Source organism: Phyllostomus discolor, chromosome 2, assembly GCF_004126475.2.
Source record: "Phyllostomus discolor isolate MPI-MPIP mPhyDis1 chromosome 2, mPhyDis1.pri.v3, whole genome shotgun sequence".
Lineage (NCBI taxonomy): Eukaryota > Metazoa > Chordata > Mammalia > Chiroptera > Phyllostomidae > Phyllostomus > Phyllostomus discolor.
In genome coordinates this window covers 144,448,715-144,464,470 of record NC_040904.2, presented here as the reverse complement: position 1 = coordinate 144,464,470, position 15,756 = coordinate 144,448,715, and the positions used below count along the sequence as shown (strand labels likewise).

Here is a 15,756-nt window from a genome sequence, read left to right as displayed (position 1 = left end):
AACTGGCCAAGCAGGGACCACAGGAATTTTGAGTCTGTTAAAAAGTGTCTCCTTCCACGGTGGCAAGCTAAGTAACCTGCCTTTGGGCTCTGAACTGCCTTCCCTGATGAAGGGACGAATAAAGCTTAAATCCCCTGATAGTCCTAGGAGGAAGGGTTTAGGGAAGGTGAAGGAGCCTCATACTATTCTCCTGCCTTTGCTGTTTGTCCGCAGCTTGGATCCCCAGGGATGGAGATGAAGCCCTTTCCATTCCCAGCTACACATATTTAGGAAGAACTTATCCATGGGGAAGACACTATTTGAGAGACAAGGAACATAAATCTATCCAAATTTAGGAGATCTACGAGGGGGACTCAGGAAGGGCGTTGGTGAGCAGGCTGGCCCCATCTTCCATAGGGATGTCCCAGGCTCCCCTCACAGGGGAGACCCAGAGTTTCAGTCTGAGGAAGGCTACAGAAGGCTTAGCTCCTCATCCCCCAGACTTGCTGTAGGTAGTGTGCTCTGGTCCCAGGGTCATGCTCACCTTGGAGGTCTATGAGCTTCCTGGTTCATTCAGGACAAGAACCTGCAGCAGGATTACCTGGACGCCCTGAATATCCTGACAAACATCCTGAGCAGCCAGCAGCACTTGGCCTGTGGATTCAGTTTCCCCCAGAAACTGTCAGTAATAAACCTAATGGTGGTAAGTACCTCTGAGGAGGATGGAGGTGGGAAAGCAGAGAGGAGGGATGACAGGTCTCGTGGGAATCACTGGTAGCACTCCTAGGCTGGGGGAAGGTGAGGCTAGAAGTCAGAGAGGCGCGCTGTCCTCAGAGTCTTTGGAGGTTCCTAGAAATTCTAGATCCCATCTTCTGATGGACACAGCCTAGAGCAGGGGGACACAGAGGCAGATGGGAAAAACATGTTTGCCACCCTCGTGTGTGTGTGTGTGTGTGTGTGTGTGTGTGCGTGTGTGTGAGACAGGAGCTGATCAGCGAGGAGCCATTGGACTCCATCTCCAGCCCCATGAGACAGAAGGCAAGGAACATCATCGCTGACTTCAGGTAATGACATGCCATCCACTCTGTCTTCTCTGCCCTGGTTCTATTACAGCTCTTCCTTACCTAGTCGACCCCCACCACTTATTTTCTGCCTCTGCCTCTAGCATAAGGTAGTAGTAGCAATTGACTGGACAATGTCTGCCCCTTTTTTTTGTCAGGATTTTTTGGATGAGATTTTCAGAGCACCTGGCAGAGACAACCTGGAGACAGGACTTGCTGTCACTCCTTCCCAGGCTTCCCTTTGCTTTCAGGGCTGCCCCAACTAGGCACCTCCATCTCCATCACTGAGGCCCATTCTCTGAAAACCTCTGGGGAACCGAAGAGCAATATATCCTCCCTAATTAGCAGTACCCTTTCCAGTGAGAGTCATGCCTCACCTCTTCCCCTTAGTTCCCTTCTTTCCACCTTCTTGGCTCCTTTCACCTTTTCCTAGTTTCCTCCTTTTCCTCTTATTAGTCTTTCTTCTGGTATCTCCCTCTTCCTTGCTCCCACCTACCCTTCTGTCTCTACTGTCCCCTTCTTTACCTTCCTCAGCAGTTATTACCAACCACCATGGTCTAGTTACACTTCTCCTCCCTGTTTCCTAGGATGCTGGGGCCCCTCTTAGAGGTGGAACAAGGAACAGAGCTGCTCCGATTGTGCTTCAGGAGTGTGTTCTGCCTGCCGCCTGCAGACGTGTTGCAAAAGGATGCATCCAGTCCAGAGGAGGCCCGGGCCAACGTGGTAAGTTACTCTGATGTTTGTCTCTTTGGCTTTAGTTTTCTATTTTTTTAATTTTGTTTTATTGATTGTGCTATTATACTTACCCTGATTTTACCCCTTGCCCCCTCCACCTGGCACCACCCACTCCCTCAGGCATTGTTCACGTCCATCGGTCATGTGCATAAGTTCTTTGGCTACTCCATTCCCTTTACTGTACTTTGCATCCCTTTGGCTATTCTGTAATGACCTATTTGTACTTCTTAATACCCTCACCTCTTCTCCCATTCCCCCACACCCCTAACCCATCCCACAACCATCAAAACAGTCTCTGTATCTACGATTGTGCCTCTGGGCTACTTCTTTGCTTAGTTTCTTCTTTAGATGCAATTGCTGGTAGGTAGCAACTGAATTTGCTTGATTTTCTTCAAGATCACTTGGTCTGTTCACCTTGGGCCTTCTTTTCATCTGATATCTGGTGGTCCTTCCTTTTTACTTCATATTTATTTATGTTATGAAGGAAGGACTGGTACATACAGAAAGGGCTGAGATGGGAAGATTCCTCTGGTTGTGTCCCCATGGGGCTCTCCTCAGTGTAAATCTGGACAGGGTGAGGAGGGTATTTTGACAGGATTTCCCTGTGTGTATGTGTGTGGGGGGGGGCAGACTCGGAATTCCCAGTGCCCGGTAAGAACAGCTCTACCCTGAGGTGGGTTTTTTTTTTTCAGTCCTTTATTGCAGGGAAAGCTGCCTTTCTTACTATTTCCCCCTGCTTTTCAGTTTTAGTGGTCTGGATCTATCAGAAATATTGCTTCAGTTCTCCCAGCAGGCCTACCATTAGAAGTACTCCTTGGCAACTTACCTACTTTCTTTATAAGGTTTTGGGCAAGGCCACTCAGTTCACTAAAGGGTGAGAGGGAGAAATCCACTCTCTTAGCTTTTGTGAATCAGTTACCAGCAGCCAACTGCCAGGTCGGTCCTCTTCCCCCTGGAACCAGCCACCTGTGAGTCAGGGCCTCTTACTGAAGCTGCCCACCCTGGGAGCAGAGTCCCAGATGAACTCAGGTGGGGAGTGGGGATGGAGCAGCCAGGGGTAGTAGCTATGTTGTCAGGGATCTCCCAGTCCACCAAGACAAACTGCCCAACAGGCAGACATCTGTGCTCTGGTGCACACAACAGGGGAATCTATTGAAGTGAGTGGTGGGTGAGTAGCGCTTGGAGTGTAGGGGGCAATTTTGGAGCAGGCTTTCTCAACAAAGGCTTCCTGGACAGCCAGAATTCTGAGCAGGGTGTCTGGAAGGAGGGCTGGGCCTGAGAGCTTGGCATTTGTTTGAGTCCCTTTATTTCCCTCAGGATCTGTTTAATGTGACCATGGGATCCCTCCAGAGACTCAAAGAGACAGTCATCACTGAGATGCCCACACGGATCGAGGACTGCTTGGAGGTCAGTGGGAAGAAGCCCCTGGAAGTCGACATACTAGTTTCCTAGGGCTGCCGTAATGAAGCTCCACAATTGAGGGGCTCCACACAACATGCTGTCACAGTCATGAAGGATGGAAGTCCAAAATCAAGGTGTCGGCAGGGTTGGTTCCTACTGGAGGCTCTGAAGGAGAGCCTGTTCCAGGTGTCTCTCCTAGCCTCCAGTGATTCCTAGCAACCTGTGGGGCATCTCTTGGTCTGGACACATAGCATTGCAATCTGTCTCCATTCATTTCCACAGGGCATTCTCCCCTCTGCATGTGTGTGTGTGTGTGTGTGTGTGTGTGTGTGCATGTGTGTGTGCGTGTATGTTTTCTCTTCTTAAAAAGGACAGCATTGTGTTAGGACCCACCTGAACCCAGTAGGAACTCACCTTAACTTGAATCACCTACAAAGACCCTATTTCCAGACAAGGTCACATTCTGAGGTGCTGGGTGGACATAAATTTGGGGGTACACTACCAACTCAGTACAGTTGGAAGCAGATGAGGAGAACAGTCTAGGGACAAACTAAGAAGGAGAACTGCTGATGAAGGTGGGGTGCAGAGCTCTTAGGGAAAGGTTAAGAAGGGCTGGGATCCAAATAATGTAGGTCTTGCCTTCAGAGAAGAAAACCTCCTCCTTCCTTCTTCCCCATCAGCCATCGCCGTGACCACCTCCTCTCTCAGCGCCCTTCTGCTGCTGCTTCATAGCAGTTAAAGTTGAAAGCAGGGGCTCTTGACTTCCACACGCTGCAGTTCCAGATTCTGGCTCCGCGGTTTGCTGTGTGGTCATGGGGAGCCTCTTTCATGACATATTTTCATTAGGTCATTGACATTTAATGAAATTACTGATATAATAAAGTAATAAAGGTTTACCACTTTCTGATGTGTGTACTGCTTGCTCCCTCTCATTTCTGTGTCTCGGTTTCCTCCTTTTTTATCTCCTCTGGTTGATTTCCACATTTTAATATTATGTTTTAGCTTATGTATTGTGGTTTGACAATATCTCTTTGCATATGTTTTATAGCAGTAGCTTTAGGGACTACAATAGACATACTGTTCACAACCCATTATACTTAGAATCAATATTTTACCACTCTAGGTGGAAGGTAGACACTTTATCATCACACAGACTTCTTTTTTCTACACCCTCTTTGTGTTCTAGCTGTCTTCACATTATGTTTACTTTCATTAAAAACCCCATGAGACAATTTTCTATTTGGTTTGAAATAGTAGCCATCCAATAGTAGCCATGTAGCCATCCAACATGTCTTTCAGATCTCATCAGAAGAATAGTCCGTTGCCCTGGCCAGTGTGGCTCACGTGGTTGGAGCATCATTCTGTAAACTGAAAGGTTGTGGGTTTGATTCTGGTCAGGGCACCTGCCTAGGTAGGGGACCGGGCCCTGGTCAGGGTGTGAACCAGAGATCTCTGGTCTGGGGTGCATAGGAAAGGCAATTGACTGATGTTGCTCTGCCTCTCTCCCCCTTTCCTTTCTGTCTCAAAAATCAATGAGCATGTCCTGGGTTGATAATTAAAAAAAAAAGTCTTACCATTTGTATTCAATCCTTATGTTCCAACTTTACTTTTGTTATCATTTTTCTTCCCTTTGATTTTTTGAGAGCAAATTTGTTGTCCAGGAATTCTCTTCATTTTCCTTCACCTGAGAGTGCCTTTATCTCACCATAATTTCTGAAGGCCTTTTTCCCTCTCAGGACACAAATCCAGGGTCATTTGAATTTTGGTATTTTAAAAATATCCTTCCACTTCTTTCTTTCTGATAAGAAATACACATCTGTTCAAATCCTTTTTTTCCTATAGGTAACACTTCATTCCTTTTGGTTTCTTTCAAGATGTGGGTTCTCTGTTTTCAGTTTTCAGAAATTTCAGTATGATGTGTCTGCATGCGGATTTCTTGAGACATAACTGGTTGGAATGCACGAAGCTTCTTGAATCTCTGAAGTTACGTCTTTTAGCCAATGCTGGAAAATTTCAACCATCACCTATTCAAATTTGTTCAGTATTGCACTTTCTGGTTTCCCCCTGGGGTGCCAATGACATAAATGTTGGACATTTTGGGACTGTCCCACAGGTCCCCGTGGTCCGGTTTATTGATTGATTTCTGTTGTATTTTTCCCATTACCATTTACCCCCCTTATACCACCTGCCCCCAGCAATCACCACACGGTTGTCCACGAGTCCTTTTTCCTTTTTGCTCAACCCCTTCACCCCCTCACCTCCCCACCTTTGCTGTCATCCTGCTCTCCATCTATGAGTCTGTCTCCATTTTGCTTGTTAGTTCAGCTCGTTCATTAGATTCCACCTAAGAGTGAAATCATATGGCATTTGTCTTTCTCTCTTATCTTATTTTACTTAGCACAATGTTCTCCAGGTCCATCTACCCACCTTTGAGACAAAGGGTAAAAGGGTCTCAAAGGGTAAAATTTTCTTGGGAAAACATCAACAACAGTAAAACACAACCCACAGAAAGGGAGAACATTTTGCCAATACATCTGATGAAGAGTTAATATCCAAAATTTATAAAGAACTTACAATACTCAACACCAAAAAATGCAAACAAGCCAATTACCAAATAGGCTAAGCACCTGAACAGATGCTTCTCCAAAGAGGACATACAGATGGCCAATAGACACATGAAAAGATGCTCAGGGTCACAAATCATTGGAGCAATGCAAAGTAAAACCACAATGAGATATCATCTCCCACCTGTCAGAGTGGCCATCATCGATCAATCAACAAACAAGTGCTGGTGAAGATGTGGAGAAAGGGGAACCCTTTTGCACTCTTTGTGGGAATGCAGACTGGTGCAGCCACTGTGGAAAGCAGTATGGAGATACCTCAGAAAATTAAAACTGGATCTGCTGTTTGACCCAGTGACCCCACCTCTGGGAATATATCCAAAGGAACCCAAAACACGAATTCAATAGAATGTAAGCACCCCTATGTTCACCTCAGTTTTATTTACAATCACCAAGATATGGAAGCACCCCAAGCATTCATCACTAGCCAAGGAGATAAAACAACCATGGGACATTCACACAATGGAATACTACTCAGCTGTAATAAAGAAGAAAATTTTGCCATTTGTGACAGTAAGGATGGGTCTGGAGAACATTATGCTAAGTGAAATAAGCCAGTCAGAGAAAGACAAATACCATGTGATTTCTCGCATATGTGGAAACTAACGAACAAACTGAACTAACAAGCAAAATAGCAACAGACTCATAGATAACAGGGCAGCATGATAGCTAAGTAAGGGGAGGGTCAGAGTGGTTAAGCAAGAAGGAGAAAGGACTCATGGACACGGGCAACAGTGTGGTGATAGCGGGGAGCAGGGAGGATGGTGTGAGGGGACTAAGTGGTAATGGAAAAATACAATAAAAAAATGGTGATACTATTTAAAAAGAACTTATTACTAAAATTTCACTTGCTACATTAAACTGTATAGATCATAAATGTACTTAGATACATTTTTACTTATGTACACATCTGTGTAAAATACAAGTCAGATCAGCATATAGAATATTTCCAGTACCCAAAAGGTTCCCCACATGCCCACTCCCAGTGAATAACCCCTGCCAATGACCGCTCTTCTGGCTGGTATCACCATAGATTAGTTTGGCTTGTTCCGGAAACGTCATATAAATGTCATCATAGAGTATGTGTTTTTCTGTGTGCCTGTATTACTTCACTTCAGTGATATATCTTTGAGCTTCATCTATGTTGTTACACGCAGCACTGGATCATTCCTTCTTACTGCTACATAGTATCCTATGGAATAAATGTACTTCTGTTTCTTTTTGCAAAACCATGACATTGTGATTCCAGCATTCTTTATTCATATTTGCTGGAACTCTTCTCTAAAAAGAAGTTACCTCTAAAGACTATTTGTTGCCATTGAGGTGCAGCTCATATTGAAAAGGCAAGATAAGTGGACTTCCGGCAAGATGGAGGAATAGGTGGACACACCGTGCCTCCTCCCACAACCAAGATTAGAACAACAATGATTTGCAGACAGAATATCACTCAGAACTGACAGAGGATTTATCTGAATGGAAGTTGGACAGCCAAGAAGTTGAAGTGGAGCCGTACATCCAGGCTGGTAGGAGACGATGAGCCGGGTGGGCGTGGGGCTGACACAGGTCGGCAGTGCATGGAGGTCGGGGAAAATTTGGCGCAAAATCGGTGCTACAGCAATCCGGGGCGCAAGGACGCAGTGGTGATCCCTGAGTACGCAAGCTGCGACTGGCGTACCCAGTGGGGCAGCGATTGTGGACCAGGGCAGAGCTCGGGGCCCAGGATCCCAAGGAAGGGTCTGAGCCCAGGAGAACAGAACTACCGCCATTGTTCCCTCCCGCTCTCGCACCCGCCCCCACCCCCACACATAATGTCACAATCTAGCCACCGGAGTGCCCAGCCCCAATGAACACCTAAGGCTCCGCCCCCCACCATAACAACAGCGACCAGACCGGGGGGAAAAATAAAGGAGGAGAGACAGGGAAAGACATAAGACATGTTTCCAACAGAACAGATCAGTCCCCCAGGACTCATCCTTTTGAGCGACCAAGAAATAGCCAGTCTATCACATGCACAGTTCAAAACACTGCTGATCAGAAAGCTCACGGAATTGAGTGATTTTGGGTGCAATTTACATGAAAGGATGCAGGTTACCATAAAAGAGATGCAGGAAGATACTCGGAGGAGAGCCAATAGTGAAAGGAAGGAATCTGAGTCTCAAAACAATACAGTGGACCAGAAGGAAGATAGAATCAACCAAGCAGGAAAGCATGATGAAATAAGAATTCAAAAAATCGAGGAAAAGCTTAAGAGCATCCAGGACACCTTTAAACGTTCCAACATCCGAATTATAGGGGTACCAGAATGGGAAGGAGAAAAGCAACAGATTGAGCACGTATTTGAACAAATAATAAAGGAGAACTTCCCCAGTCTGTCTAAGGGAACAGTCTTCCAAGAAATCCAAGAAGCTCAGAGAGCCCCAAAGAAGTTGGACCCAAGAAGAAACACACCAAGGCACATCATAATTACATTAGCCAAGGTAAAAATGAAGGAGAGAATCCTAGAAGCAGCAAGAGATAAGGGAACAGGAGCCTACAAAGGAGTTCCCATCAGACTGTCAGCTGATTTCTCCAAAGAGACCTTACGGGCAAGAAGGGGCTGGAAAGAAATATTCCAAGTCATGAAAGACAAGGACCTACATCCCAGATTACTCTATCCAGCAAAGCTCTCACTTAGAATGGAAGGGAAGATAAAGTGCTTTTCAGATAAGGTCAAGTTAAAGGAGTTCATCATCACCAAGCCCTTATTTTATGAAATGCTAAAGGGACTTATTTAAGAAAAGAAGATAAAGAAAAGACATGTATAGTAAAAGGACAGCAAACTCACAATTATGAACAACCACACCTAAAGCAAAACCAAAAGAAACTAAGTAAACAACTAGAACAGGAACAGAACCACAGAAATGGAGGGCACATGGAGGGTTAGCAGCAGGGGAGTGGGAGGAGGAGAGAGGGGGAAAAGGTATGGAGAATAAGTAGCACAGAATGTAGGTTGAAAGTAGATAGGGGGAGGGCAAGAATAGTATGGGAAATGTAGAAGCTAAAGAACTCATAAGTATGACACATGGACATGAACTAAAGGGGGGGAACATGGGTGGGAGAGGGGGTACAGGGTGGAGAGGAGAGAAGGGGGGAAATGGGACAACTGTAATAACATAATCAATAAAATACATTAAAAAAAGAAAAAAAGAAAAGGCAAGATAAATACTGCATCCTTTTTCTTTATCAGTTTTCACAGTAATGAATTATTTCCCAGTATTCTCCAAAAGCAACAAGGGACAGTTATTGTTCTAGTATCAATTTTTACTTCATTTAATTTTTATTTCTAAGTATACTTTATTGATTATGCTATTACAGTAGTCCCAATTTTGTTCTCCCCTTTATCCCCACGTCACCCTGCACCATCCTGCCTCCAGCATTCCACCCCCCTAGTTCATGTCCAAGGGTTGTACATAGAAGTCCTTTGGCTTCTCTGTTTCTTATATTATTCTTTACCTCTCCCCATCTATTTTATGCCTACCAATTATGCTTCTTCATCCCTGTACTTCTCCCCCCATTCTTCCCCTCCCTTTCTCCACTGAAAACCCTCCATGTGATTTCCATTTCCCTGGTTCTGTTCCTGTTCTAGGCGTTTGCTTAGTTTTTATTTTTGTTTTGTAAGTTCAGTGGTGGATAGTTGTGAGTTTGTTGTCATTTCACTGTTCTAGATTTTTATCTATTTCTTACATAAGTCCCTTTATCATTCCGTATAATACGGGCTTGGTGATGAGGAACTCCTTTAATTTGACCTTATCCAGAAAGCACTTTATCTGCCCTTTCATTCTAAATGAGAGCTTTGCTGGATCGTCATCTTGGATGTAGGTCCTTGCTTTTCATGACTTCACATACTTCTTTCCAGCCCCTTCTTGACTATAAGGTTTCTTTTGAGAAATCAGCTGATAGTCCTAAGGGCACTGCTTTGTAGGTAACTGTCTCCTTTACTCTTACTCCTTTTAAGATTCTTTCCCAGTCTTTAATCTTGGGTAATGCAATTATGATGTGCCTTAGTGTGTTCCTCCTTGGGTGTAATTTCTTTGGGACTCTCTGAGCTTCCTGGACTTTCTGGAAGTCTATATTTTTTTCCAGATCGGGGAGGTATTCCCTCATTATTTGTTCAAATAAACTCTCAATTTCTTCTTCTTCGTCTTCTCCTTCTGACACCCCTATGACTCACACGTTAGAGAGCTTAAAGTTGCCCCAGATGTTCCTCAGCCTCTCATCTTTTTTTGTTTGTTTGTTTTGAATTCTTGATTCTTCATTCTGTTCTAGATGGATGTTTATTTCTTCTCTTTGTTCCAAATTGTTGATGTGAGCCCCAGTTTCCTACTCGTCACCGTTGATTCCCTATATGTTCTGTTTAATTTCACTTTGGGTAGCCTTCCTTTCTTCCTTCATTTTGTGACTGAACTCAATCAGTTCTGTGAGCATCCTGATTAGCAATGCTTTGAACTTTGTACCAGGTAGGTTGTCTATCTCCTCATCACTTAGCTCTTTTTTTGTGGAATTTTGATCTGTTCTTGCATTTGGGCCATATTTCTTTGTCTTGGTGCACCTGATATGTTGTAAGGGGGCAGAGCCTTAGGTATTGCCAGTGCAGGGCAACCCATGTCCCTGCAATGTGGTGCTGTATGTGGGGGAGGGGTCTGAGAGGAAACAATGTCACTTTCTGGGCTCTCAGTCAGCCTTCAGTCATGTTCCCCACTACCCACAAGCAAATTGGGCTCCTCTGGTACTACTTTCCAGGTGGGTGGGTGGGCTATGTACATTCTAGGACCCTGTGGGTCTCTCCAACAAACTCTCCTGTGAGTCTGGCAGTTTCTTCTGCCACTGCAATCCCTGGAAGTTTTCACAGCCAGAGATTTTGAGGCTTTATTCCCCATGCTGTATCCCTGGTTTGTGTGGTCTGTCTCACTCCCCAGTTGTTCCTCCTGGATTATCCTCACACTAATGTGGGACCACCAGGTCCACCAGCTGCTGCCTTACCAGGAGTCCTCCCTGCCCCAGCTGTCCATCTCTGCCCCTCCTACCCATTTGAATGAATGTTTCTTTTTTAACTCCTTGGTTGTCGGACTGCCATACAGTTCTATTTTCTGGCAATTCTGGTTCATTTTTGTTTTGAAATTTCTTGTTGTTCTGCTTTTGGTTGTGTAAGCAGGCAAAGTGTATCCTCCTATGCCTCCATGTGGGAGGAAGTCTCCTAGTAACATTTGAATTTATAATGAATTTTTTAAAGTTTCATGGGTTTTAATCAAGTACAACTCTTTTTCTATTGATGTCTACATTGGCCTACCTTCAGTGACTTTGATTTGGCTCCTGAATCCCTTGAACATAGCTCCATTAGCCTTCAATAGCTTCCTTGCTCTCCAGTGTAGTATCGTGTATCCTTCCTATCTCAGCCCTGGAATCACTATTCCTCCAAGGAGCTCTGATTCCTCTCTGTGACAAATGGTATTTACAGAACACAGTTTCAATGCTGGGGTTTTCATCATAGTCCGCTGCAAGGGAGATTTCTGAAATTCCCACTGAAATTCCTCATCTCTTCAGGAAGTGTTTTTTTCTGGTCAGTGCAGCCTCAGTGTTCTCTTCAGTTGGTTGTGAATTTTTACCTGCTGCTTTTCTTCTTCTTTTTCAATTGTTAATTGTTGTCTGTTTAGATGCATCATGTTAGATCAATGATTATAAATTGAACAGCACTGCGTGTTTGGGTCAGTGATATTTTGGGCCCATAATTGACTAAAGGTGAGGCATTTATGCATTGCATGTCCAGTGAAATTGCTTATCATTATATTTCTCAAGCAGACTTCTACACACATTGCCCTGGAATCCATGAGTATAGTGATTCTTCTTTGTTATTACCTACTTCTCCTCTACTGAAAAGTGGGAAGAGGTGGGTAGGGGAACACCAGGGTATATGGACCCACTAAAGTGAACAGAATGGGTATATTTTGAGAGCCACTGCTTTAACCTAAAGGAAGGGAGAGGAATTGAGGAGACTTCTAGCACCTAGATGAGGGTGCTGGGAAATGAAGGCCTCTGGTGCCAGACCCACATAACCGTCTTCTTGGCAGAAGAGGCCCTGTTGTCAGAAGTCTTACCCTGATACTTTGCTGAAGCCCAGTTCAAGAGTGCCCTTCTTGTCCTCTGGGATGCAGCTGAATGGGCCTCTCCTTTTATCCTCTTCTCCCTCCAGCTTTTGGATCCATGGCTTAATTCCCAGAAAGACAGTGAGCGGGAACGGGCCATGCAGTGTGCTGCCCATGTTCTTGGATTTGCTGCAACGATGAAGAACTTCAAGGTGAGGGGGAGGCTGCCCTGGAGCCTGGGCCGCATACCCAGTCTGGTTGCCCTTATTCCTGCGTTTATCCAGAACTGCATCATGTGCATTACTGAGCCTCAGTCACTCGTGCTCATCCTCCTTTGCCCTGACCCCATTGTGTTTTGTCTTGTGCATCCCATTTGTTGTCTCCTTCGTCCCTGCTGATGTCTTCTGCTTGGTCTTTTTCTCCATCCACCAATTTTATTTCATTCCACTTGTTTCATTTTGGTACTATTCATCTGAACGAGCAGTCACTAAGCACTCACCTTGTGCCCGACACTGTGCCAGGTGCTGTAGCAAACGCACAGATGACCGAGACAGTTCCCTGACTGTATGGATCTTACTGTCCACTGTGGGGAGAGGCACACGAAGCATGAATTTAAACAGAAGGTGATAATGAATGTGTAAACCAAATGTGGGAATGAAACATCAAAACCAACATTACAAGTGATGGCCGTAGGGAAAGTTTCATAGAGGAAGAGGCATTTGAGTGAGGCTTGACAGGTGAGTGGGCTGCCAAGAGGCAAAGAAGGGAGACAGAGTAAGGTCATTCCAAAACTATGGTCCCTTATGTCTTTTAAGGACAGAATTTACCTGTCTAATCCCATTTCCACTGACCTCACCTAGTCTCTCACCTTCCATGACTCTGACACATGCATTCCCTTCTCCCAGTTTTTTTCCTGCGAGAACTCAGCCCAAGGGAATGGCTTGGTAACCTCCAGCTTCTTTCCCTAGATGCAGATGGAGATCACCCAGCTGGAGCAGTGGGTAAAGCTGCTGGCCCTGTGCTGCCAGGACCCTGTGGACAACATCTGCTTTCTGTCATCCCAGGCTGCCTACAACCTCACCTGTATCCTCTCAAGAAAGAAGAGTAAGGGGAAGTTTCTCTTATCACCCACTCTACAGCCTCCCACTTGGGCTGGCCATCCCCCCACACTCTGTCCTGGGAGAGTGAGACCCAAGAAGTTAATTGAATACCTCATTTTCTTTTACGAATCTGTCCCCAAATACCTACAGTTAATCTCTTGGGCCAAAATACCCACACAGGAAATAGCTCCTTTGAATTAGTTTCTCCTCCTCCTGCTGAGCCCCACACTTTTACCCAATTCTACCTCTGCCCTGAGACAGGCAGCTTGAGGGTCCACTGAGCTCAACTCCCACCATTTCTGTTCGTGAGGACCATTCCCTGACTCCCAGCCCCACAGGACACACATAGCCCCTATACTATTGTTTAGTAGCATGCTATTTAATCTCCATGAGTTTGAGGGGTTTTGAGATTTGCCATCCCTTTTGTTCTCTTTCCTTCTTCCTAGATTTATCCCTTCCTCCTTTGTTTGCAATGTTATCTTTTCTTCCTTTCTTCTTCTGCATTTTTTCCTTTTTCGTTTTAAATACCCACAAGTGAGACAAAAGTACCTGGAACTGTGAAAAGACTAGAGTTGAACCCAAGAGGGGGCATCCCAACAGTTGAGACAGTGAGATAAATTTCACTTTGCTATTACAGAGAACCTGCAAGTTATTGCATAATTCTAGTACTATTTTTCATTATTCTTATATCTTTTATTTTAATAGTGTTTGTGCATTCCTCTTCTTTCTGTATAGTCTTCTTTGCTTGACTGGTTATATCATATCATTTGACAGGTTTCCCGTTATCTCATTCATAGTGTATTGCTAATTTACTGTCCTTCACTTCATTTGTGTTCCATTAGCACATTACTCAAGGTCCTATACTCCCTATTCTTGTTATCTAGGTCTCATAGATTCTCTCATATGATTGTTGCTCTGATATTACTGTAAATAATAGATATTCCATACAAGTGTAAATACTACACAACACCCCTTCCAGATCTTAGCCCATTTCATGGTTTCCTGAAATCTATTACTGTAGTGTTAGTTAACTCTATTCTCTCAAACACTATGCCTATTTATTATCCTTCACTCTCACCTTACCTCAGAATCTGACCTCCCAAAACCTCACTGCTTTCTAGATCCAACTCACAATCCTTCCCTCCCCTACAACAGCCTTATCTTCTTTCCATACTTTCTACAAAGTGGCTAGTTGGGTGGAATATCACGGTTAACACCATACACAGCAAAAGGATCACCTATCTCTCCTCTACCAGCTGCTATTGTAAATATCATAGAATACTTTCTTGCTGTCTTAAACCAATTTGCCTTACCCTTCCAACTGATCACGGAAAAGAGTAGGTGGAATCCGTGAACACCAGGATACCCGAAGGAGACTGCACCACTGAATCTCACAGATATTCTACCAGAGAAATTCACACCATAAACCCAGGTAGCCAGAACGGATCAATTTAAGAAGCTGAAGCTAACAAAAAAAGGCTCACAAACAATGGGAAGATAAAGAAACAATCCCTAAATGAAGGAAAATGAGGAAGCCTCAGAAAGAATGCTAAATGAAATAGAGGCAACTCAACTATCAGATACTGAGTTCAAAGCAATGGTTATCAGGAAGCTCAATGAGCTCACAGTGAATTATCAGAAACAACGGGGAAAGGACAATGAACTCACTGCAAACTATATCAACAGGAAAAAGGAAATAGAAACTATCAACAAGGGCCAAGAGGAAATGAAGAACGCAATAGAAAGAATCAAAAGCAGGATCAATGAAGCAGAAGATTGGATCAGTGAGCTGGAGAACAAAGTAGAACAAAACATCCAGAAAGAGCAAGAAAGGAAAAGAGGTTCAGAAAGAATGAAGAGGGATTAAGAGAAATGCAAGACAATATAAGATGTAATACTATCCATATAATAAGGATACCAGAAGGAGAAGAAGAGCAAGGGATAGAACACCTACGTGAAAAAGTAATGATGGAAAACTTCCCTAATTTGATGAGAGAAAAAGTCACACAAATCCAGGAAACACAGAGAGTCCCAATCAAGAGGAACCCAAAGAGGCCCACATCAAGACACATCACAATTAAAATGGCAAAATTCAAGACAAAGAGAGAATCTTAAAGGCAGCAAGGGAGAAAGAGGAAGTAACATATAAGGGAGCCCCAATAAGGCTAACAGCTGACTTCTCAATGGAAACACTCCAAACTAGAAGAGAATGGCAACAAATATTCCAAGTAATGAGAACCAAAGGCCTGCAACCAAGGCTACTTTACCCAGCAAGGCTTTCAATCAAGGTAGAAGGCCAAATAAGGATCTTCCCAGACAAAAAGAATACACCTCCACCAAACCTGCTCTTCAAGAGATGCTAAAGGGCCTGCTTTAAAGAAAGGAAGGAAAAGAGAGAGAGAGGAACACAGGTATGAAAATAGCAATGAATAAGTACCTCTCAATAATAACCTTAAATGTAAATGGATTAAATGTTCCAATCAAAAGACATAGAACAGCTGAATGGGTAAGAAAGCATGACGCACACATATGCTGCCCACAAGATATCCAACGCAGGACAAAAGATCTACACAAACTGAAAGTAAAGGGTTGGAAACAAATTTTCCAAGCAAACAGAAGGGAAAAAAAAAAGCCAGGGTAGCAATACTCATATCAGATAAAACAGACTTCAAAACAAGGGCCATCCATAAACAGAGACCCAGAAGGTCACTTCATAATACTCGAGGGGAGAGTCCACCAG

General features: G+C 44.1%; 1 protein-coding gene across 1 annotated transcript; it reads left to right on the top strand.

Moving 5' to 3' along the window:
• The first annotated feature begins 1,005 nt into the window (after window positions 1–1,005).
• On the top strand, window positions 1,006–13,217 carry LOC118498425. The gene is made up of 5 exons (XM_036016479.1): window positions 1,006–1,043; window positions 1,628–1,763; window positions 3,126–3,182; window positions 12,024–12,128; window positions 12,885–13,217. The coding sequence occupies exons 1-5, from the start codon at window positions 1,006–1,008 to the stop codon at window positions 13,215–13,217; spliced, it is 669 nt and encodes a 222-aa protein (XP_035872372.1).
• Window positions 13,218–15,756: the final 2,539 nt, after the last annotated feature.